The sequence below is a fragment of the Lepidochelys kempii genome, chromosome 22 (genome assembly GCF_965140285.1).
Source record: "Lepidochelys kempii isolate rLepKem1 chromosome 22, rLepKem1.hap1, whole genome shotgun sequence".
Classification (NCBI taxonomy): Eukaryota; Metazoa; Chordata; order Testudines; family Cheloniidae; genus Lepidochelys; species Lepidochelys kempii.
This window is the reverse complement of record NC_136401.1, coordinates 11,178,203-11,202,611: the sequence shown is the minus strand read 5'-3', so window position 1 is coordinate 11,202,611 and position 24,409 is coordinate 11,178,203. Positions and strand designations below refer to the sequence as shown.

Genomic DNA, 24,409 nt, shown 5'->3' with positions numbered 1-24,409 from the left:
CTGCCCTTGCTGGAAGTTCTTGCTTTGAGTGAGAGTCTCAGCAGCTCATTTAAGAGCATGCTCTTCTGAGGTGGGGATCTGGGAACCTCAGGAGAGATTTATTCTGAAGAAACCACTTTAAAAAAAAAAATCCCATGGAAAGTCCTTTCATTTCCCTGAGCAGCAAAAATCCCTTTTGGTTTTCCCCACTCTGTGGGAGGTGGCTGTCCCTGGAGATGTCTCATCAGAGACCACAGGGCCTGAAGGGGGATTTGGCCATCCTCTGAGAGATACCGTTGCCTTTTTGATCTGTAATGTTTTCTGACCTTTACTTTCAGTCTGATGCCCCGCTCAGAAAGCACAGCTGGGGACTAAGACAAGCAGGGTTCCACATTATATCACGTAGCACATTCTACTTGGGGTTATTCAGGAAACCCACCGGGGCAGGCTGCCGCAAGATTAGCACAGCATAAGCACTTAGGCTGCCTATCTGTGCCTAGCTGCCATCACAGTGGTAGGTTTTAGCCTGCTGGTGAGGTCAAGCTATCCTGAGCCCTGAATAAATGGGGATATGACGTGATCAGGATCTCTCTCTCTCTGCGTATTCACCCTCTCAATAACTAAGCTCACTCAAGGCACCTTTGCTAATCACTCACACTCTGCACTGCTGTCCTGAGGCTCTGTGTTCTGCTCTCAGCTGTGGAGCTCCACTATTCTTCTCATGCACAGAAACCCCCGGCAGACCAGGGGTCCAGTCAGGCTTCCTGCTGGCACCTGTCTGCAGCATACTAGAACCATGCCTGAGATAACTGGCCTCTGATGAACTCGTCAGGCCTGCTCTGCAGCCTGGCTCGTCCTTACAGTTGTGCAAGGCAGGGGATAATTAAGTCTTTTGCCCTGCTATGGCAACCTGCATCTAGGACTCCCTTGTTCCTCTCCAAAGTGGGTAAGGGGTGCAGAGCTGTGGGGCCCTGCATGCTGCAGGGAACATGCTGTACAGCGTGGTTCTCAGCCAGAGGTTTGGGGCCCACTCACAGGTTTCAGGACGTCCACCAAGCAGGGCCAGCATTAGACTTGCTGGGCCCTGGGCAGAAAGCCAAAGCCTTGCTGGCTGGGGCTGGGGCCTGAGGGTCCCCTGTGGAGTGGGACCCTGGCAACTGCCCTGCTTGCTACCCCCTAAACCTGGCCCTGGCTTTTATATGCAGAAAAACAGCTTTTGTGGTACAGGTGGGCTGTGGAATTTTTATAGCATGGGGGCAGGACTCAGAAAGAGAAGGTTGGGAACCCCCACACTTGCTAGGGAAAGCTGTGACCCTGCTCTAGGACCTGCTTTATTAAAGGCCTGACCCCCTTGGCTTGAGAACCCAAGCAGGAACAGCCCCACTGCTGTTAGCTCTCTGGAGCCCTGCTAGCACTGGTGTATCCATCCCAGATTGGGAGACTTACTCCCATCTACAGTGCAGACACACCCAGACAGGGAGCCTGTGGGAGAGGGAGGCACCAAACCCAGAGGAAGGATGGGGTAGTGGTTAGAGTGCTAAACTCAGGAGACCTTGGTTTAATTATCTGCTCTGCTACAGACTTTCTGTGTGACCTTGGGCAAGTCACCTAGGCCCAGATCCTCAAAGATACTTAGGCTCCTAAATACCAGGTCCAAAAGAAATGAGAGTTAAGCACCTAAATACGTTCAAGGATCTGGACCTTAGTCTCTCTGTGCCACAGTAATGGGGGCGATATAAGTACCTAAGGCTGTGTAAGAACCTAAATGCACATCGAGTTGTTCCTGATTAACTCCATGTGTGGATCTCTTATGCCAGAAAAAGTGGAAAGGATTAAGCTAAACAGGAACAAGACATTCTTATTCTGGAGTAAGAGTGTCCACACATGGAGTAAATCAGGAATAACTCCATGTGAAGTCAGGCCCTAAGACAGGTAGATCTCCTGAGTTGCAGCCTAGTATCTTTAACCACATGACCAAGTTAGAGGCAGGCGCTGTCAGGTAGAGATGGTCTATTTGTGTATTTTCTCAGTCTTTGAGCACTTAACAAGTGATACCTAAAAATGATAACTGCTAATGAAGCTTGGTTGTTTAATACTAGAGTTGGGGTCACTGTAAAGCTTGGACCTCACGTGGATCCAAATCTGAATTTCCCAAAGCTCAGAGGTGTTTGGATCTGATGCTCCAATTCAAACCGATCACAGAGACCAGATCTGCTTCCAGTTATGAGCTTTCCTAAAGCTGGGGGATGTCCAGATCGGGAAATCCCATTCACTCATCTCCATGTCAGTTAGGTTTCACTGTAATTAACTGGGTCAGCCATGATGGGTATGAGGTTAGGTAATTTTAGCGGGATGCTTTCGTAACACTGCATTTCTAACATCTCATTCCTGCCTTGCTGATCCAGGATGCAAGTTCTCATGAGCACCAGCCTCCTCCGTGATGGTATAAAATCGCAGAAAGAGAGCAATCTCATGTTTAGAATAAGGGACTGTGAGCTAGGGAACACCTGGGTTCTATTACTGACTCTCTATGGGACATCACTTCACCATCTCTGTGCCGCAGTTTCCCCATCTGTAAAACAAGAGCGATGATACAGACCCTGCCAGCAGGGCGCACTGAGGCGAGGCGTAATTCACTGATGCACTTCAGGCTGTAAATTGAAACCATTGGAATGGGTTTCTGGCTTGCATGTGGGCTTGGTTTGACAGAGATGGGGTCGGGGAATGGGAATTGAAACAAGGGGTGCTTGTGGGGTGTGTGGCCAGGTACTGCTCTAGCTACTTTGTGGGATTTTTACACCACGTGGGCTTGTGTCTTTCCTTTGGCTGCCCCAGATGTAGCACTGTTGATTATTATTTGCTAGTAAAAGCCACCCCAAGTCCCCACGATGTGTTAGTGGCTGCATGAGCAGAGACCGTGTTTTGAATTGGAGCAGTATTTTCTGTGCTTCTGCTTCCCTTTCACTAGATGGCACTGAGAAAAGCCTCTCCCTGCTGCTTTGGGCCTTTCCCTTTCCCCTTTTGCTGGCATCTCCTTGGCAGAGGCAGATCCGGCAGCTCTCAGACAACAGCCGTGAGCCACCAGCCCCAGGTCCATTTCCTGGCAGGAGAGGGGCCGGCAGCAGGCAGGGGAGCAGCTGCTGACCCAGCCACAGATGCCAAGCAGAGCTGGGAGAGAGCAAAGGAGCCAAGCACCAGCAATGCCTGGCAATGCAGCACTCAGACAAACCCGTGACGTATTCCAGCAAGCACCCAGTTAAGGCCCTGTGGGTGGCAGCAGGATTTGAAAGCCCACTGGCTTGGCAGGGGGGTTATAGGGAAAGTTGGGGTGCAGATGGGGGGGGCGCTAGGGTCACTTTGCCCCTGTGATCTGAAAAGCAGGAAGCTTTTCACCCAGTCGTAGTTTTTAAAGCAACACTTTGTTGCCCCAAGAGCTGGTGGTTTTAAAGGGGGCTGGTTGGCCTGGCTGGTTTGTTCTTACCTGGGGCTGTGATAAAGGGAGAGGCAAAGGTGCCTTTGCAAAGAGCCTCCTCGCTTGCAATCAGTGGCTCTGCGGGGCTGTCTGGGTGCTAGGGTTTGGCAGTCAGTGGAGAGTGGTTTGCATTTGCCTTTCCTGTGTCCCAGCTGGTTGGATGTGATATTTACAAAGGGCTGATCAACCTGGGCCGGGGAAATCTGCTTTCAGACTTGCAAGCCCAGCACCAAGCTCCCCGGTTCTTTCAATGGAAAACCAGAGGATGCTAAAGACACAGGAGCCCTGCGCTAGCCTCGGCAGCGGACTGAGCGAGCTGGTAGGGAACAGGAAGCTGATGGTTTTGGGGGCCCTGTTAGCCTGGTTATTAGTCGTCCACTTGCTGGTTAACATCTGGCTGCTTTGCCTCCTCTCCGGCTTGCTGGCGGTGTTGGGGGGATGGCTGGGTTCCCAGGCCATCATCAGCACCTGCACCCGGCTCCACTTGGAACGGTTCGTCCTGCTGGAGAGCTGCCCACAGAGCCCCGAGGCGGAGAGGCAGCTGGACGAGGAGATTGACCGCATGATCCAGAAGATCATCCGGGACTTTGTGTCCTCGTGGTACCGGACAGTTAGCAGCGAGCAGGGCTTCGAGGACGAGGTGAGGAAGGCCATGACAGGCCTGGCCCTAGAGCTCAAAAGGAGGATGGCACTGGTGGACAAGCAAGCCTTGACCCATAAGATTCTCTTGCTTTGTGGCTGCCACCTGCAAAGCTACATGAAAGCAAGGGAGAGCACGGAGGCTGCAAGGAGCCCGGTGGGACCGGCTCAGCTGGCACACCAGCTCTGGCGAGCGTACGGTGAGCTTTCTGCCCCGCACCCAGCCGTCCAGAGCCCAGCCATGGAAGTGAACTACGCTCGGAGCATTGTGGACGTGTTGCTCCGGGTGCTGGTGCCCAAGCCTCACCTGGAAACTAGGACTGGGCGCTTCGTGGTGGTGGAGCTGGTCACCTGCAATGTTCTTCTGCCTATGATCAAGAAGATGTCTGATCCTGACTGGATCAACCTGTTACTAATTGGGATTTTCTCCAAGATGGGCAGCAAAGGGGAAAGGAGAAGGGGAAAGGGGGAGGAGCCTCTTTTGGCCGCCGCCCCCTGCCAGCCCGCAGTGCCGAATTCTTTGCCACTGAAAGTTGTGGCACCATCTCCAAGGCCTTCGGAGCTCCCCAGTTACGATGTGGTGGACAGTCTGGAGTGCAACCCTCAAGAGGGGGAAGAGGGGAAGGACCTGTCGAGTGGGGAGCCTGGTGCTGATGTTGATGGTAGGAAAGCAGGGAGCACACCCGTGCGCTACCCCCAGCCAGATACTCTGGGCTCCCTCTTCCTGTGTGAGGACTCAGAGCTGGAATCCCCTATGTCTGACCTCGGCAAGGACTCGGATTCTGTGGTGCTCTTGTCCACAGAGGAATTCCTCACCGACACGTTCCAGGATTCCTTTGCGGGGCTGGAGGGGCCGGACGGCCTGGACCAAGAGGACGGTGTGGGTGCCAAGGATGGGTACCTGGAGGAGAGCACTGCCTCTAGCTCTGAAACGAGCGTCCTCCCCTCTGTGTTGGGCCAGTGCCCCGACATACAAATCGACCCCACAGTGGAGAAGGAGGAAAGCTTGGCATCTGTCACCGTCCTGCTGGCCGATCCAGAGAAGCCTTTCTCGAGGCGACCGTCCTTTCTGGAGAACCCAGCAAAGAGTCCCCTGGACCCCAGTCAGCCGCCTCTCCCACTCTACTCCTCCCATACCTTCAGCTTTGAGCCACTCAGTAGCCCTGACAGCCCAGTCGTCATCCAGAACCTGCGGATAACTGGAACCATCACTGCCCGGGAGCACAGCGGGACCGGTTTCCATCCCTACACACTCTACACGGTCAAGGTGATACAGTCACTCCTCTCCTCTGTTCTTGTTGTGGGGTGGGCATGCAGGAACGCTAATGCTCCGGAAGAGAGGATCCACAAGCTGTTTTAGGCAAAGCTCATTGCCCCCTCCTCTGGGAGCTTTGCCCATAGCAGGGCAGGTTGATTTAAATCTGTGATTTCAATGACCAACTGGAAAGCCTCGATTTGAAATCCTCAATTTCAGTCAACTTTTCCATTTGTACTTCAGTTCTTTTCTAAAGAAAGATGTATTCTCCTTGGCTGATATAATCATAAAAACATGTTGATTTACAACTAAATAGAGCCTTTACATGAGATTTGGTACCTAGGAAGGTACACTGTAACTAGCTATATTTATTTAAGCAACTATATAGCTTAATATTTTCAGTCTGTTATTAATTGTACATTTTTTTTAGTATAGAAGAAAATGGTGAATAATATATTGCTTATTTACCACTATTGTGCCATATTTGTCAAGCTTGACCTCACAAAGTAGATGTTTTCCCCCTGATTCTTTCTTTTTATAGAAAAGAAGCCTTTAATTCAAAGGTTTTGATCGGGGTTCATGGATTCAGCATATTCATTATTTGTTCAAATGTTTTAAGAGATTATAATAAGTTTAGGCCTTAACCTATTTTGTATTAAATTCAGATTCCATTTGAAATAGGTTTATTTTTAAAAACAAAAAGGTATTCTAATTTTAAATAACAAAATCAAATCCTGTTTAAATTATTAAAAGAAAAAAATCCTCCATTTTTATCCACCCTGGTGTGGGCCCGGTGGTTAGAGTGAGAGATTGAGAGTGGGGATTCCTGGGTCCCATCCCCTGGCCCACGGAAGGATCTTTGTCCCTGAGGTGTGTCTGGTCTCCACAGGTTAATGACTGACTAATGGTCTGCCCTCTTCCTCCCCAGTATGAGACAGCACTGGAGAGTGAGAACGCCAACAGCCTCCAGCAGGTGGCCTACCACACCGTGAACCGGCGCTACCGCGAGTTCCTGAACCTGCAGACCAGGCTGGAGGAGAAACCTGAGCTGCGGAAATTCGTTAAAAGTCAGCACTCAAGCTGGCTCGCTGTAAAAGCCCTAGCAGCCTTCCCAATCTCCCTGCCCCTCCTTGCCACCCCTGCATGGCACTGCTTGGCTAAATATAATGGGTGCCCCTGGTGAGCGTCCATAGGCCAGCACACGGTGGGTTAGCAGGAGGGTAGGATGACCTCGGTATTCCCCCTGCCTCTCTCTGAACTTCATCTGAGTTCCCAAGTGCCCCCTTCTGGCCACAATGGGATATATCCTGCCCCCCCTTCCCCCAATGCAATCAGCCATTCTCCCTGCTGTAGGAGCCTCTGCAGCGCTGCCCAGTCCATCCCCTTCCTGCTGTGCACTGTGACGCACAGTGGTGGAGAGGGGTGTGGTCCAGCCAACAACCCTGGGCTAGCTCCCCCAGGACGTGAGGGGGCTCTCAGAGTGCTGGGCGGGAGCTGGTCACCCCATCCTGATTGCTGATGGGTGGGTGCTTCAAGGAGCATCACTATAGGTTCCAGGGGCAAGCCCTACCCATGTAGGCCAGGCCAGATGGTGACTGGTTTCAAGTCTGAGGTATTCTTCAAATGTCTGTCAATACAAGATGTGAAGATAGGTGCTGAGCACGTACAGCTCCCGGGAAGTTCAGGGAGAGCCGGGGTCGCTCCACACCTCTGATGGTCAGGCCACTGGTCTATGGCAGAGGTGACCAACATGCAGGGCAAGCACCAAATATGGCTCAACTGAGTGTAGCTCGTGGCTTCCCTAATCCAAATCACTGCCGGGGGACTCAAACCACAAGCAATTCAAGGAGTGTCCATGTCTGGTAACTGGTGCACATCAAGGTGCAGAGCAGGGTTGGCTGATAGATTCCTCCTAAGGTCTTAACATAACTGTTGCTACAGCCCAGGTTGGGATGTCCCTTTCCTAACGTAATGGGGGGCCCTTGACTAAGCAGTGGAGAGCTGGTCAGACAACAGAATTTCCATACCATAGGACCCTCTGGTTTTGAGAATTATTTTCATTCTGATTTTGGAATGAAAAGTCTCGGTTTTGAAATCTCCTGCACCCTAGAAAGTCCATTGTTTGGATATTGTTGAAACATTGTAATATAACTTATTACAGATAATAACATTTATATATATAATACATAATGCATGTATAATATAATAAAATAAAATTAATATTCAAAACATCAAAACAATGAAATGAAATGAGACAGTCAAAATGATTACTTTCAATGCTTTTTTCCTTTGAAAATTTACCCAAAATTGACATGTTTCCACAGAAAGTTTTGATTTTGATGAAACTTCATTTGCCAGTGGAAAACTGTTCCACTCAGTGTTTCAACCAGTGCTACTGCCATGCATTCAAGTTCTCTCAGGTTGTCTATTATCTCTTAACCAACGCCTCCAGTCCTTTGGCATTACAGAGTCCTGTGTCTTAAAAGAGTTGGGATGAAAACTCTGTATATATTTGAGGCCAGGTCCTTTCACCCTAGTTCATGCAGAGCATTAACTTACTCTGCCATTGGCCTATGGGTGTAGTAAGTTACTCCTCACCACGAGTCAGGATTCAACCCTTTATTAACAGTACTGATGTGTCTTATTTTTACTTACGCGTGTGTTTTATTTTGAAGATGTCAAAGGTCCAAAGAAACTTTTCCCTGATCTTCCATTCGGAAACATGGATAGTGACAAGGTGGAAGCCAGAAAAAGTCTCCTGGAATCGTTCTTGAAGGTGAGATGTTCTCTCAGGTCCCTATCATTAAACAGACTCAGCAGCCTCTTCCTTATGCGTGTGATCTGGTTGTGCAGGTTTCTTCTGCGTGAATGGACAGAGCAGAGTAGTGATGGACTGGTTAGAGCAAGGGACTGGGAGCCAGGCTTCCTGGGCTTTTATCCTGGCTTTGCCACTTGTGTATGTGACCACTTGTGCAAGTCAAATGTTCAGAAATGGCCTCTAATTTTTTGGGGGTGGGGGATGGAGGCAACAAGAGAAGCCTTGGGCCTGCTTTTTCCCCCTACTGATTCTAAATAATCCATGCAATGCATGACTTTGCCCTGTTGCATTTTATGGAGGAGGGAAGAAATTCAGGGGTGGATATCTCAACAAATACCCTGTTGGGGTGTGGAGCATTTTCCCTGGGAGTGGTAGAAGTCCAGTCTCTTGGAACATCTGGGGACTATAGCATAAAAGACAATCTGGTCCTGATCACGAGGAGAGGTGGACAACGGGGTTTACCAGGACTCCTCTGTCTCTGGTTTTTATGAGTAGGGTAGGGAGATGAGAATCCAACTCTGTGTTTTCCTTTGCAGCAACTGTGCAGCATTCCCGAGATTGCCAATAGTGAGCAGGTGCAGGAGTTCCTCGCCCTGAACACAGACGCCAGGATCGCGTTTGTCAAGAAACCCTTTGTGGTCTCCAGAATAGACAAGGTACCTTCATGCCCCTGTGTAGCCGCCATCTGCTGAGCTCCATTTGTGTGAACACTCTCATCCTAACGCATTAAAATACTTTCTCCTTCTAGGCTTTTGTCTGCCTGTTATTATTTACTAGCATCTAGAGGCCCCAGCTGAGCTCTGGTGTACTGTACATACACCTACTTAGACATTCCCTGCTCCAAAGAGCTTACAATCTACATGGCCACAGAAGTGGAGGAATGAAGTATTATAATCCCCCTGTCATAGCTGGGGGAAACCAAGGCATAGAAATATCGAATGACTTGCCTTGGGAGTCTGAGTCACTGAGTCACAGCCCCTTGCTTTAACCATAAGACCACCCTTGCTTGTTTTGTGCGAATGGCATCTGTGACCCAAATTGCTACCCTTCCCATCAAAAGCATAAGATGCTGTAGGTAACAGAAGGGGAAAGAAGAGGAGACAAAGGGATAGTTCATTCATTTCAATGATTACCTTTCCCACCCCATCTTGCAAGTACCCAGCTCAGTTGATGAGCTCAAGTGTTGGAAACTCGGAAAGGTACTAACTCTTATGGGATCCTTCCGGACCCTAATGTGCCTGGTGCACCTTTGGGTACTCTTCACCGGATCTCCTCCTGGATTGTGAGCTCTCTGAACAAATCTCCTGGGTGGTAAACTTGCTGCACAGATATTTTCATAATTAGATAAAGATGCATAGTCTAGTAGTTAGAACTGGGGATTGGTACTCATGGGTTTTCTTCCCCTCTCTGTCACTAACTTGCTGTGTGACCTTGAGCACTTAACATCTCTGTGCCTCAGTTTCTCCACTTGTAAAATGGGGATGCGAAGGCTTGCCACTCAGTCTGACCTCATGCCCCTTATATCCTAATTCTCCGTATTACATCAGTTGGCCAATTCCTGATTGTTAATGGGCAGTTTGGTTTTTCTATTTAATGAGAGCAATAGAAAGTTTTCAAACCTGTCCTTTACAGATCGCTCTCTGCTTGGGCACCTGGGTGCACGACTGCTTGTTAAAACCACTTGGGTTGAAGCTTGGCTGGATGTGCATTGTATTTGGCTCTGAATGAATGAGAGTGATGCTTTTTATAGTTCCCCCAAAACAGGGTCCTGCCCTTCCTCCCTCTCCTACAGTCACACTGAACGTTCCCTTGATTTATCCAAAGTCTCAATTTTCCAAATTTACTCTGTCCCCTGTGATGTTCACACAATTCAGGCTGTCCTGCCCTTGGGAAAATGGTTCAGACAAGGTCCCTGCATTGAGGATATTACAGTCTAATTTAAACACATTCGATATGCTGGCCAACACTTCCTCTCGTGGTGCCCCTGGCGCCCGTAAACAAAATCTAAGTGAAATCAGTGTCTCTTCCTCTTGCTGTTGCATTAAAATCCTAGCACATGCCTCTCCCAGATGGAATCTTGCCAGAGCAGTGGCTGTGCCCGTGCCCCAAACACCGCAAGCGAGGGCTCTATCCACAGATGGAACAATTTCAGTGCCTGCCGCTCCGCTGAACCCTCGGCAGCCCCAGTAGGGTTACTTTAAGAAGTGTCCTTCACGAGCATATGTGCAGTTCAGAAGGTTCAACAGGCCTCTGTCTAAAATGTTACCTGGAGAGGCCCTGTGCCTCTCCGGGTATCTCTAGCCTGCAGGCAGAGGGGTGAATGCAGCGCATGTAGACATCCTTAAGTTTGCTTTGATTTAGCAAGCTCAAATAATGATTGTGAGCAGCAGCACGGACTGTACAAGCCCGCCCAGCACCCTGGGTATATGCTTGCTACGGCTTCACTGCTGTTGTTATTCCAGCTAGCTAGATCAACCCTAGCTTTGAGTCTGTCTCCACAAGCTGTGATCGCCCACTCATGATTGCAGTGTAGGCCTGGCCTAAAGGGGAGCGCCTGTCAGCCACGGGAGCAGAGACGTGAAGGACAGACTCAAGCTAAGTGGAGGTTTGAGCTGCCCATCAGTTCTTGTCCATTTCTCTGGGCATCTTGGCTATCCCTTTGCTCCCAATAGCAACCTGGTAAGGGGAAGACATGCAGTGACTGCATTATGGGCCCATGCCTTGTCCCACGGGCTTCCCGTTGACTCTGCTGGCAGCAGGAGCTGGCCCTAAAGGAGCATGGATGACATTTCTGTGTGTAGCACTGAGCTCTTTTAATCCCAAAGTGAAGGCTGTTATGGCCCTAACACGTTCCTCCTCCTCCTCAATAGTGGTCGATAGGCAGTTACAGGCTGGGCCTGTCCTGGCTGAGTTGGAAGCCAGAGGACTCCTCTTTCTGGAACGTGGCATTTTCCTTCCTCATGGAGCTAACCCCCTTGCTTTTCCCACCCCCGGCAGATTGTGCTCAATGCCATTGTGGACACTTTGAAGACGGCATTCCCCAGGTCGGAACCTCAGAGCCCAACGGAAGAGCTCAGCGAGGCAGAGGTGGATGGGAAATCCCAGACAGATGGGAAGAAGGCTAATAAGTAAGGACTCTTTTCAGGTTATGCCCAGCATGTTGACAGTATCAGTGGGTTGAACGTAGGATAATTAGTACTTCAAGGCAGCAGCAAATACCAGGCTTGATATTGGGTGCTTTGAAATGGTGAGTAATATGCATCAGTCCTACCTTGTGCTGTGACTCCATTATGTTTTACAAATTAAGCAGAGTCGACTTGGGTCAGTATGTGAGGGGGAGATCCCAAAGGGAACACTCAGATATTCCAGGAATTGGTGCTGGCTGATGACTGGCACTCTTCCCATGGGGTCCGCACTGAAACATTGTATTTAGTGCTGTTGGAGGTGCAGTGCATTGGAGGACATGCTTATGTTATTGAAGGATTGCGTTATAACTTTTAAACTAACGCCTGAGCTGTACCAGTGAACTGCAGCCTCCTGTGGGGTGGAGCGCAGCTGATGTTTAAACAGCAATTGTGGCAACCATCCACAATACTTTAGGACACAATCCCAAATCCAACTGAAACTGCAAGGGAGTTTGGGGGAGGAAGAATGTAATTTTAATACCTGAGTTTTGATTTGGTCCAGACTTGGGGGTTAACCCCCACTGCCCTTTCCAAAAGTTCCACAAGCTTTTTGTGGTGGCCTATGGTATGGCCAGTGAATGCTGGAGAGTTTATCCTGTGGCATAGGCTGAGGATACTGCATGTACTTTGCTACATAAGTGTTTACTATCTGCTGTTGCTAAAGTCAACAGAAGCCTCTGGTCAACTTGGCTGGAATCCATGTGTGTGTATACATATGTATTTTCCTGAAAAGGGATGTTTTGCTTCAACAGGCTGCTCTGAGCAGTTTGTGGGTTTTTTTAATCAGCTTTGGGGCAATCTTGGCTGGAAAGAACATTCCTTAGCAATAAACAGACTTTTTAATTGATCCAAAAAGCGAACGGCCCTTCCAGATCCTTCAGACCTCTCCATGTCTGCACATTTAATAGCTGGGTTACACAATCCTGCTTAGGGCGTTTGATAGCAAAAGGTTTTATGAACATGTGTTATGTTACCATATATGCTCGTGTATAAGTGACCACCGCTCACTGAATAGAAATTGCTATTTAAAAAAGAAAGAAATTGACTGGTATAGGAGGGCCTGTTTGTGTGTGTTGGACAATATATAAGAGAAGAGCAATGCACATGGATATATACGGCAGGAATTTCATTCTATTTATTGTATTGTTAATCATAGAAATCTAGGGCTGGAAGGGACCTCGAGAAATCATCAAGTCCAGCACCCTGCTGTGGCAGGACCAAGTTAACCCTAGACTAGCAACCTCCCTTGGAAGTCTATTCCAGAGTTTGACTACCCTTATAGTTAGACAGTTTTTCCTAATATCTAACCTAAATCTCCCTTGCGGCAGATTAAGTCCATATTTCTTGTCTTGCCTTCAGAGGACATGGAGAACAATTGATCACCATCCGCTTTATAACAGCCCTTAACACACTGGAAGCTTGTTATCAGGTCCCCCCTCAAGCTTCTTTTCTCAAGACTAAAACATGCCCAGTTCTTTTAACTTTCCTCATAGGTCAGGTTTTCTAAACCTTTTATCATTTGTGTTGCTCTTCTCTGGACTCTTTCCAATTTGTCCACTTCTTTCCTAAATTGTGGTGCCCACAATTTTACACAGTACTCCTGCTGGAGCCTCAAGAGTGCCACGTAGAAAGGGACAATTACCTCCAGTGTCTTACATACAACACACCCCAAAATTATATTCATCTTTTTTTCCAGCTGCATCACTTTGTTGGCTTATATTCAGTTCATGATCCACCAGAACCCCTAAATCCTTTTCAGCACTACTACTGCCTAGCCTGATATGCCTCATTTTGTAGTTTTACATTTGATTTTTCTTCCTTCCTAAGTGTAAAACTTTGCACTTGTCTTTATTGAATTTCATCTTGTTGAATTCAGAGCAATTCTCCAATTTGCTAAGGTCATTTTGAATTCTAATCCTGACCTCTTGTAACCCCTGCCAGCTTGGTGTCATACACACCTTTTATAAGCATCATCTCCACTCCGTTATCCAAGTCATGATGGTTTGTTGGGCACCCAAAGCCTTGAATAGGCATGCTGGGTTTTTTTTATTATTATTTTAAATCTGACTTTAGAAAAATGGTAACCAGTGTCTAAGAAGTGGGTGTATATACATGTATGTATATAGAATCATAGTGATATAAGGCTGGAAGGGACCTTAACAGGTCATCTAGTCCATGCCCCCCGTGCTAAGGCAGGATTAAGTGAACCCTAGGCCATATGGTAGCCAGTGCATAAGATGTGGGTCTATACGTGTGTGTGTGTGTGTATATATATATATGGTACCCAGAGCTGCAGTGTCACTGTTGCAACATCCTGTAAGTGCTGCCCCGGGCCCAAAGCACCAGCCAGGGCTGCAGTCTCCTCGGGAGGTGAACGAGGCAGCGTAGTGCTTGCAGGGTCCATGGCTATCACTGACTCCTGCATACTGTGCTCACCCTGAAATCTCCCTGTTCTGGGTCAGAAATTTCAGCCTCAGAAACTGAGCTCCTACATCAATATCTATGGCACCCCCTCTCCCAAACACTTGACATGGGGAAACTGAGGCACAGAGAAGGGAAGCAAGTTGCCTAATGTTGAACATAAGTTAATGGAATTGCTGGGAATAGAACCCAGAAGCCCTGGCTGCTGCTGTCAACCACTAGACCATGACTGCGTTGCAGGCACCCGGAGTGTGTATTCTGGATACCCATGTGGTCTGTAAGCCCTTATGGAGACTTGCTTTGCAGGATTCCCCTGTTATAGCATGATACCAGCGCTTCTTTGGCAGGGCTTATAGCAGCGTGTACAGGGCCATTCACGCTATGTATCCCTTGCTGCTATACATTACAGAATTGCATAGGACCTTTGGCAATTATACCTACCGGGTGGTCTGCCTAGGGCCACTGGGGGTTACAGGCAGGGCCGGCCCGAGACCAAATGGCACCCCAGGCGAGGAGTGTCTTTGGCACCCCTCTCTCCCCCATTTGTTAAGCCTTTGAATAACTTATTTTTTTATTGTGTTTGTAATTCATTCATTTTTCACTAACCTCCTAGAATGTTCTGGACCTTGGTAGAGTCTCGTGGAACCTTCCAGACTTTCTGAGAACGACATTTCCCAGAACGTTGTCAGCCATGTGAACAAGGTTCACAGTACCGCACCTGGGCTCTCACTTCACTTCGGTCTTGCACCTCACTGACTGACTTGCAACGTCCTACCCAGCGAGGGCCTGGCTGGCAACATTCTAGAAGGTTCAAGGAAAATATAGTTCTCAGAAAGTCTGGAAGGTTCCACGAGATTCTACCAAGGTCCAGAATGTTCTAGGAGGCTAGTGAAAAATAAATCTGCCTGCGGAATGTCTGAAACGTGTCACGTCAGACGTTCTACTTTCCCTTTTGTCACGAACAACAAAAACAGCACCCCAAGCCCGGTACCCCCCCTCCCCCCAGCCTTGGCACCCCAGGTGGTCATCTGCCCCTTAATCTGGCCTTGGTTACAGGACAGATCAGAGCTGGTTTCCTTTCACAGCAGGGTGGCTTTCTGTGTTCTTAGCTGAAGTTTTAGCAACTCCTCCCCTCAGATGAAGGACAAGGCATTAAACTCCGCTCTGTCTCTCTTCCCCAGGCCCAGGCTGAGGTTCCCGTCCAGTAAAATCGCTCCGGTGCTGAGCGTGGCCGAAGCACATGAGAGGATCCTGTACGGCCTGAGGGAGGCCAGCACTGTAAGTGCGGGTCCTGCACGAGGATGCTGGTCAGATGGCCAGGACCATGGGTCTTTGGGAGACTGTTTGAGGGCTGAACTGGAAAAATCCAGGGGTAGAAAGGATGTGGTGCAGTGGGGACCCCATGCAGCGTATTCACTGCTTGCTGCTGTTGGAGATGGTCACCAGTGCAACGAGTTTAGTAGTCTGAGCCACCATGAAGCTGTTTGCACGGTTAGTTAAAGAGGGGCCCAGTGCCTAGCAGGATTCTTGCCAACCAAGCAGGAAGAGCATTCACAGAGCTCTTGGGGATACCAGGGCTGCAGGTGAGGAAAGGCCTTGGTGGCAGGAACCATCTCTTTGTTGTATCTTTGTGCAGCGCTTAGCACAACAGGGCCCTGGCCTCTGGGCACTATCGCAGTCCAAATAATAAACGGGCAGAGCTGGTCGGGGTAGGAGGGTTGTTGGAGATGAGGGCAAGCGAGTTGGGCATTTAGGGCTGGAATAACAAAGGGTGTTGCAGGACAAGAATGCCATGCCAGTGCATCTCTGGGGAATGGTCCTGGAGCCCAGCAGCAGGAACTAAGTGTTGAGGGTTGAAATAGAAAATAAATAGGAGCAACAGTGACTTCCTGTGACCTAATTTTTATGCTTGCAGTGCTAATGGACAGGCCATAGTGTGCCCTGACAGGAGCCACTGGATTCAGCGGGGCTGCACAGGGTGGAAGCCGGGAGAGGCTATGGCTTCAGGGCAGTGGCTAGCTGTTCGTATGATGCAGAGCAGTTGGATGGGGTGGGTTGCCAGCTATGGCCACCTGCTTCCCAGTGCTGTGGCCCTGACACATGGCTGCTTCCTCAGGTCTCTGACCCCTTGTCCCTGGCCGGAATGGAGTCCTTCATTCAGAAGCAGGAGAAGTTGCTGGAGGCGATGTCCAGCGAGGCCCCAGAAACCGAGGGGACAGGCCCCACGCATGTCCCGCAGCAGCCGGTGCGCCAGAAGGATGACCCTGGTAAGCTCCTGCCTGCCAATGCCCCTCCACCCCACCTCATCAGTTGGCTTGTATGGTACATGCCTCTCCCATCTTCGTTAGTCTGCTTATCTCACAGGTCCTTTGGGGTCTCCTTGCCTGTCACGCTTTGGGCACTCTGAGTAATGACTGAAACAACTAGACCTCTCTGGCGCCGTGCTGGGAAGCAGTGGTGTGCTGGATTGTCGCTGGAAGCAAAGGGAAGAATCAGAGCCATGTGGCTACAGAGTGTGTAGATCAGTCATCTCTTTGATGCTGTCCTCTGGCATGAGAGCAAGGGTTCTCTCAAAACTCCTCACTCGCGCCAAGCTACTTAGATGTAACCTCTTTGGGTTTCTTAGCATGTGTAGCACCCATCACAATGGGGCCCCACTCCCGGGCTGAGGTCTCTAGGCACCACTGTAATACCAGTAATAATTAATAGCTAGTGGCCAACAGGCTGCAAACCAACGAAAGCAAACGCTGCTCCACCCAGCATAGAACGGGCTTGGGGAATTCGCTACCCAGGAGCTGGAGAGAGACAGCCATTGCAGGGCATGAAATGGGGCTGAACAGTCTTGCACACAATAATATTTCTAGTTGTACATGCGGAAAGGGAGTGATCCAGTCTCACGCTTTGTGGTGCACGATGATGACTCGAGCAGCTGGAAGGAAATAATCCGTCCCCCCATCATGCCCAGCATTGCCCCATTTGCCTTTCTCTAAAATAACCTGTTGGAGGTACGGTGCAGGAGCCAATGGCTCACTTGTTTGTATGTCTATGTCTCTTTTACACCCCATCTGTAATAAAAAATCTGAATGACTCTCAACATTAGCACCACAATAATCTTTACGAGGCCTCACCCTTGAAAATTCCCACCTGGGCAGATATGTGCTGCTTCTCTGCATGACGGAATGTCTCCAAGAGAAAGTAACAAAGGCAGTTTGCAGAGAGCAGGGTTGTCTATTACTTTGGGAGTGTGAGTCTGGACTCTCGTTTGCTTGGTTTTTCCCTGATGGACCCTGGGCAAGTTATTCCACCTGTGTGGCCCTTATTCCCTGTTTTCCAGGCAACCAGGGAGGGAAATACACTTCTGTACCCTACAGGACTGTTGCGACGTGAGAAATGTTTATAGAGAGCTTGGAGCTCCTCTGGTGAATGCTACTATAGAGATGCATTTCCTAGAGCCAGGAGAGGGAGACATTTAATACATTTTAGTGTCAATATTGCATTTAAAAAACCCCTCCATTAAAAGAACATTAAAGTTGCAAAGTCAAGAACTCAGAAGTTAGGAAATGCCAGAATTAAGGTTGCCCGTGCAGCTGCCATTCAGCCCCCTTGCGTTTATGTGTTATAATGCGCAGTCTTTCAGAGGTTTGTAATTTGACCAAATTTGGATGGCTTTAATGGGAACAGCAAAAGGCACATCTGTGACCCTAGAGCAACCCCTGACAAATTTCAAATCCCTGCTCCAAGCACGGGGGCAGTAGAACTTTTCAACAAAACAGTTGTAAGAATATTTTTAACATGGGCAAAACAATGTATTTTCCCTTAGTCTGTTCTTGGATGCGGCTGAACTGTTTAAGCTGAAACTTTCCAAAATAATTCAACTTGAGGCAGACACCCCGCCTGGAAGATTACAGACCCAATGGTTAAAGTCTGGTTAAGTTATAATCAACTGCATACACGGTCTCATAATAGGAAGTGTGGAGCATCCTTACGCATAAGTAGCGGTACCTGCCCTGCCTCTAATGAATGTGAATACATAACGCTGCAGGGCTGTCAGGTCTGAGGTCACTGGTCTGTACAGAACAAGTGAGACGCGAAGGGGTTGTGTTTAGCTGAACTCTCATGGAAGTCTTGCGTAAATGATGCTGACTTATCTGAACCATCACCAGACCTGGAAGCAGCGAAGGGACGGAATGGTCTGGGAGGAGAAGGGGAATGTCTGCGAAATGGCTTGCCAAGGACAACCAGAGTCCATATCTGTTGAGTAAGTGACCTGTCCGAAGAGGCGGGCACAGTAAGGTTGGCCCAGACAGTGACCTGGGGTTGGGAGAATGGACGTGAAGGGAGTAAACAAGGTTAATTCATGATTATCTGTCCTGTAGCGCTGCCTGGGTTTTTGCGCGTGGTGACAGCCTGCTTTGGCCCTTCTAAAGAAAATCCAAGCCCCAGAGGAATGTAATGCATGAGAAGAAATGATTCTCAGAAGGACCAGAGATACTGGGGGCCAAATGTGAGCTACCCGTCTTACTAGACGGTCATGTGCAAACAATTAGCATCCAGTCTGATGGGGGCAAGGGGCCAGCTCACTGACAGCAAGGAATGGAAGCAAAAACCCTGTCCGCTCTCCTTTCGGGCAGTAACTTGAGCACAAGCAGAAGCAGGAGGACTCTGAAAGGTGCTCCAGCTTCAGGAGAGGATGGAGGGTCCGTGACTGGGACAGTGAGGTCAGCACGTGCAACCTGTGCTTCAGTTTGGCCACCTGTAATATGGGGAAAGTAAAGCCTCCCACCTGTGTCGTGTGCCCGGAGACCTAGAGGTGCGAAAGTTCTCTAGACCGGCTAACTGCAGTTAAGATCTGAAGCTTGCACGGTTTTGTTGGAGAGTCCAAGGACCCTGAGGAACAGAGCCGGTTACCCTGTCGAGGTCTGACAGCGGCACATCACTGCTGACATGCTGGTTTTTTGCACCATTCCATTCTGTGCTGGGACATGGTTTGCACATCTCGGTGCTGGGTCCAGGGCCTGCCACAAGATGGCAGCCCAGCGGTGCTAACCAGAAAGCCAAACCCCTGGGAAACTGCAAGTTGGGAGCAGTGAAGGGCATGCCTGGGAAAAGCCCAGCTGCCCCCTCCCCCCACCTTTTCTCCACACCCAGTGAGTCCAAACTCTATCTGCTGAAATTGGCTTTCTCCCCACCTGTTTCAACCATGCTTCCCTCCCTGAACTCCCCCTATTGCTTCCTACCTCTTACCTGTAATCCCCACTGGTACCCACCCAATGGTATCCCCCGCCTACGTCTTTGTTCTCATTTCCTCTCCTTCCACCTCCTTTTCCCATTCTCGTCCTCATGCTTCTGTTGTCCTTTTGGCTGTCTCCGAGTCTGAGATCCTTCCAGTCCCTCCTTCAGCACCCACCCCTCCAAGCAATCTTTTCTCCTCATCCCAAGTTCTCTGCCCCATGTCTTGTCTCACCTTTGATCTTGTCTTAATCTGCTTGCAAGCTCTTTGCAGGGTCTGTGTCTCCTCTGCATTTGTAAAGCACCGGGTCCGCTTAGAGGCTGTACGGAGATGGGCGATGAGGGGACCAACTGGGAGCCTTAATCCTGGCATACGTTCATGTTCTGCCACTCTCCTCACTGGGGAGGAACTGGGAATGCACAGCCACTTTGCCCACGCCTCCTCACACTCAGAATGGGAATGCATGACTAAGGAATGGGCCATGTGCACAATACGATGTGGCTTTATTTGTCACCAGGCCTTTCCTACAACCCACACCCCGAAAGGCTTTGGAGTTAATCAGTTAGCTGTGCTGCGGAGGCACCTAAAGTCCTGGCCCCATTGTGCCAGACGCTATACCCATGTATTGTAAACGACACCCCCGGCCTCACACCCGCAGCTGGGGGTGAAGTCAGCGGGGCTCGCAGCGAGTGACAGCAGCTGGGGATCTGGTTTAATGTGCGTCTCCTTTGGCTGCTCTGTATTATGAGGAATATGGGAGGGAGAAGGGAGCTGTTTGGTGTTGGATTGGAGGTGAGAGAGGCCGAAGGGCGTTTCGGAAGGCAGTGGGGGTGCTGTAGCACGTCCCTAGGCCAGGAGCAGCATTCTGCATGTGCCGGAGTCTAGAGAGGTGGTAGTTCGGGGCCTTTAAGGAAGGGAGTCTGTGCCCCAGGAGTGCAGTGTTCCTGCTGTGAATGCAGAGCCATGGTCTCACTCTGATGCAGCAAGCGACGTGGGTGTGATCCGGCTTTCTCACATGCCCCCCTACCTCCCGGCAGGTTCTGAGACGCCCCTGGCAGACACGGCTCTGGACCTGCTGCATCTGCTGATGGTGGATCGCTGGAGGTGGCTCTGCACTGAGAACATGCAGAAGGTGCTGCACCTGCTCTTCGGGTCCCTGATCCAAAGGTAAGATCTCTGCAGCGCTCCACGTCCCCAGGGAGAAGAGAGCTGAGCGGGTCTCCCTTGGCACATGCAGCCCTGGGCCGTTTCCCTTTAGAGACAGGAAGGACTGAGCCATAGCATCAGGTCCCAGGCTCTTGGAGTGGGAGGTTTTGTCCTTGGTGAGAAGGGCAGTGTGTCCAGTGAAGGCTGCTTCCTGTCACTCCAGTGGGTGCTCTCAAAGGGTCATGGGTCCATTTGGGTTGGTAAGAGCAGCGGCCAACCCAGTAGGAATACGAGGAAAGTTACGTTAGTAGAGGATGAGGAGGACTTGTGGCACCTTAGAGACTAACCAATTTATTAGAGCATAAGCTTTCGTGAGCTACAGCTCACTTCATCAGATGCATATCGTGGAAACTGATAGAAACTAGTAGAGGATAGTCGCTAATAATCTCCCCAAGCATTAATGAATTTAGTCTCCCAGCACCCCAGGGAAGTAGGACTCCCAGCCTCCACTGACACCCAGCTCTCTCTCAGTAAGGGGCAGGTCACAGCTATGCCTTGTCTGATGTTCCAGAAAGGAATGTGTGCACTGTCCCTGAGCAGGGTGTGTTTGTAACCCTCCCTCCTGCGATGCCATGTGTGCATGGCAGGTTCAGGATGTGCCAAACCTTCCCCAGTCTGGCTGGCTCAGGGCCCTGTCCTCGGCTGGCACATGCATTGAGCGAGTGCTCACTTTTTCTTGTGCAGCAGTAACCGCTTGGCTGGACCTGCCGCATGTCCTGCAGCCCTGTGTCCTTCAAAACATGGCTCCTGCTGCGTGAGCTGGGAAAAGGAGGGGTCATTTGCTTGGCTATTAGCTTGGTTATGTGGAGTCTCTCTTCTCGTACCATCCCCCTTTCCCAGGAGGGGATGCCTACGGCCAAATCCTCAGCTGATGTCAATCAGGTAACGCAGCTGCATTAATTTTCACCAGCTGAGGATCTGGTCTTCGAAGGTAAACGGCAAAGCTTTTCGAAAGTGCCGAAGCTCAGAGCCTGGAAGCATTTCCTCTCATGCAACAGATGTTCTCCAAGGACCGTGTCAGGGGAGCTGCCCCCGATGAAGTTTGCCAAAGCCCTTTCAGGCTGAGGATTTTAGCAACCACTAGAAAGTCGGCTTCTTTTGGGGGAAGTGGGGGGGGGGGGAAATGCTACAGCTTCTCCACAGCAGGCTTTTCTAGCTGCGCAAATGAGCTGGAACCTGATCCCTGTGTGTGTGAGCACAGGAGGCACCAGGTCCTGGCACTGCACGTTATCCCCTCCTACTATGCTGCGTCCCTGTTACCCAGGGAGCCTGCACCGCCAGCCCGTTTTCTACCCGAGGAGCGTTCACAGGCTAAGCACCTGACTGGCTCTGTGACTCGTGCCTAAACTGGGGATCTCTGGAAATGTCCCGAGCAGAGCTGTATTAGAAAGGCGGGGTATGCAGCCCCTCCCTGCAGTCTGTGTTAGAGATTCGGGGTCAGACGAACATAGTGTCTCCATGGGCGTTTGCCTCGTGCCAGGGGGCCTGCTTTCGTGCCCAGATCAGAGTATTCTGCAGTGTTTCCCCTGGAAATAGAACTAAAGCAGAGCTTCCAGTCCAGTGCTCAGCACCCTTGAATTGTAGGGTGAGGAAGGGGGGGGTTGAGTTAGAATCCACAGATCTGAACCCCCACCCTCTGCACTTTGTGTCTGGATCAGATTCAAAACTAGAAGGGGCCTATACTTCCAATCCATGTTTGATGCAACCCAGAAGGCGGCGGGGGCGGGGTGGGGGGTTTGCAAAGTCAGCTGATCTGTTACCAGGATACTGGTGCTATCCATTAATTGCTCGGACTTCTGTCTCCTTCGCTGTTCTGGGCACCACAAGCGATGGCCTCTCGGTGCCGTTCAGCTCCGGTGTGGGATGAGAGCTGGGGTAGAGTCAGAGAAGGAATGTGGATGTTCTGCTCTGGGAGGTCAGCGCTGGTGTTTCTGCGGGAGGAGCGCAAGTTGCTTGGTGGCTCTGACCATGACAGAGAGCTACGGTGGAGATCTCCATTTCTCTGTGTTCTTGGCATTGCTACCTGCCGCAGAGCTGAGACCAGCCTGTGTTTGCCTCGGGGTACATCTCTCCTGTGGGCGGTGGTGTGATATGCCCAGGTATACCTGCATTAGCTCTCATCTAGCTAGCACAGCTCTAAATAGTGGTGAAGACGTGATGGTGCAGACCCTGGCATGGGCTGTACAAGCCTGCCCAGAAGCCTGGGTATGTACCGGTGTTCCTGACCCGCACTGATGTCCGTGCAGTTGCATCTTCACTGCTATGTTTATCCACGTTCGCTATAGTGAAGTCAGTGTGGATATGTAGACACAAGCTGCATCGCTCAATTTCAGTGTAGACATACCCTCATTAGAGGAGTGCTAAGAACAGGTGCTCTCCATGCCCACTCAGTGTGGTACTATGTCCCCCTCTAATGGTGGCTGGTCCACATATAGAACTTCAGCTAACCAACATGGGTCTTGTCTCTCGGGTCATAGAAGCTCAGAGTTTAAGATCCAGAGGCCCCAGGTTGGATCTCTAATAACGATGATTCAGGAGTTTTGCGTTACACAGACTCGGGTTGGAGGCATTTCGCCATCCTTGTACCCCTAGCTTGATTGAACGGGGCAAACCTAAGTACAGCCTCAGTCCTGGCACCCTGACTCTGGTGCAGACTGCTGCTGGGTAGCCCTAAGAGGGAGGAGATGATGCCAGATGCTGATTCTGTGGCATGAACTATTTAATCCTTGGTAGCCCCTTTCTTTGCTAGTGTAGACCAAGTGCAGGAATAGTCTTAACAGATCAATGCTCCATCTAGTCTGACATCCTGTTTCCAACAGTGGCCAGTACCAGCTACTCGAGAGGAAGGTGCAAGTACCTTTTCCTAGGCAGTTATGGAATAACCTGTTGATGTGGGAAGGGATCTTCCTTCCTGACCCCTATTAGTTGGTTTATGCCCTGAAGCATGAAGGTTTATATAGAGTCGGATGTACAGCCTGTTGTGCTGCTTCTGATGCCCCCAGAGGGTTCCTTTCATGCTCCACCAGATTCCCCATTGGGGTCTTAGCACTTGAGAGGGTGTTGGCAGGTGTTGCTGCTTCAGAACTGCCTCCCACTGCTGTACACTCCTCTTGCAGCTCTTGTAGCACGAGATGTTCCTGGTGTCTTGATTCAAATACCCGCATGGGCATTCCAGCTTCTTTCCAGCAAGTACCAGAATTCCTCCTTTGCAGAAGCCATGCAGCTAAATGATCTGGACGCAATGGGCCGATCCCCCTGCCTGGTGCAATAGTGTTGAAATCAGTGGAATTTCACTAGGGATGAATTTGCCCCCCTCTTTACACACACATTTCTTCCATCCTTTGCAGTGGTTTCTCATTCCTCCCCGGTTCCCTCTCTCTCTCGGTCTGTTCCCTAGCACCAATTGCCATAGCATCCTCCAGCTTACACCTGAAATTACAACAAGTGTCTTCCGCCAGATGCTGTTGCTAACTAGTAACGATTCTTCTCCTTCCCCGCACCGAAATATCCCACCTCACCCTTCCTTCCCTCCTCTCCATGGCTGGAATAGTTGTAGCTGGAGCCAGGGGCTATAAATCTCCCCTGATTGTCAGTTTCATGGCAACAGGAGGCTGGAGGAGAAAAGCTGGATGACCGAAAAAGGTATTGTTAAGTAAAAGGGAGGACATGCTTGCATGTCTGCAGCGGTGCCAGGCGCATCCAATTATGTAACATGGAGTGGTCCTTTTTTGGAGCCGCAGGGAGAAGCGAGGTGGGGGTGGGGGGCAGCCGGGAGTTGAGATGACCCCGAGCCAAGAAAAGATTCCAGTTTGTACAGTCCTCTCTGCTCGCTCAGCTTGCATCTGTAAACAAACCCTCGGCCCTGCTCCAAATCCGTGCCCCTCATTTATTAAACTGTCTCTTTCCTCCCTTGGGTGAGCAAAAAATGCTCTTAGTCCTAAGGAAGGAAACGGGGCTGTGGTCCTTCCTAGCAGAGTGAATTCAGAGTCTGCCCAGGGGCCTGTCTGCCAAGGGGAACAGAGATGGGGCTATTCTTGGCTTCTGGGGTATCGGTGCAGGAGCTAGAAGCATTTAGACAATCAAAGTCCCTTTTTGAGTGGGTGAGTCAGTGCAGCAATATAAATACAGGCCGGGCAGTTGGAACACACAGTGGCTGCATCCCCTCATCCTGCCCTCAAGCTGTCCCCTTTGGCAGCAGTTGCCA

The 24,409-nt window shown here is 50.1% G+C and overlaps 1 protein-coding gene across 5 annotated transcripts in view; it reads left to right on the top strand.

Annotated features, from left to right (window-relative positions):
- Nucleotides 1-3,028: 3,028 nt before the first annotated feature.
- SNX19 (sorting nexin 19) overlaps nucleotides 3,029-24,409 on the top strand; it is a 53,162-nt gene continuing 31,781 nt past the window's right edge. For 3 of the 5 annotated variants that reach the window (XR_012155902.1, XM_073320768.2, XM_073320769.2), the window contains exons 1-8: nucleotides 3,029-5,357; nucleotides 6,274-6,412; nucleotides 8,021-8,121; nucleotides 8,700-8,819; nucleotides 11,161-11,291; nucleotides 14,951-15,047; nucleotides 15,886-16,036; nucleotides 20,037-20,166. Coding sequence is in view for 4 of the 5 variants with exons in the window: in XM_073320768.2 (XP_073176869.1) it covers nucleotides 3,702-5,357; nucleotides 6,274-6,412; nucleotides 8,021-8,121; nucleotides 8,700-8,819; nucleotides 11,161-11,291; nucleotides 14,951-15,047; nucleotides 15,886-16,036; nucleotides 20,037-20,166 (2,525 nt within the window). In the remaining variant the exon portion in view is untranslated. Of the gene's footprint in view, nucleotides 5,358-6,273; nucleotides 6,436-6,456; nucleotides 6,525-8,020; nucleotides 8,122-8,699; nucleotides 8,820-11,160; nucleotides 11,292-14,950; nucleotides 15,048-15,885; nucleotides 16,037-20,036; nucleotides 20,167-24,409 lie in introns of those variants that run through there. The other 2 variants (XM_073320771.2, XM_073320770.2) reach the window with 2 other exon arrangements.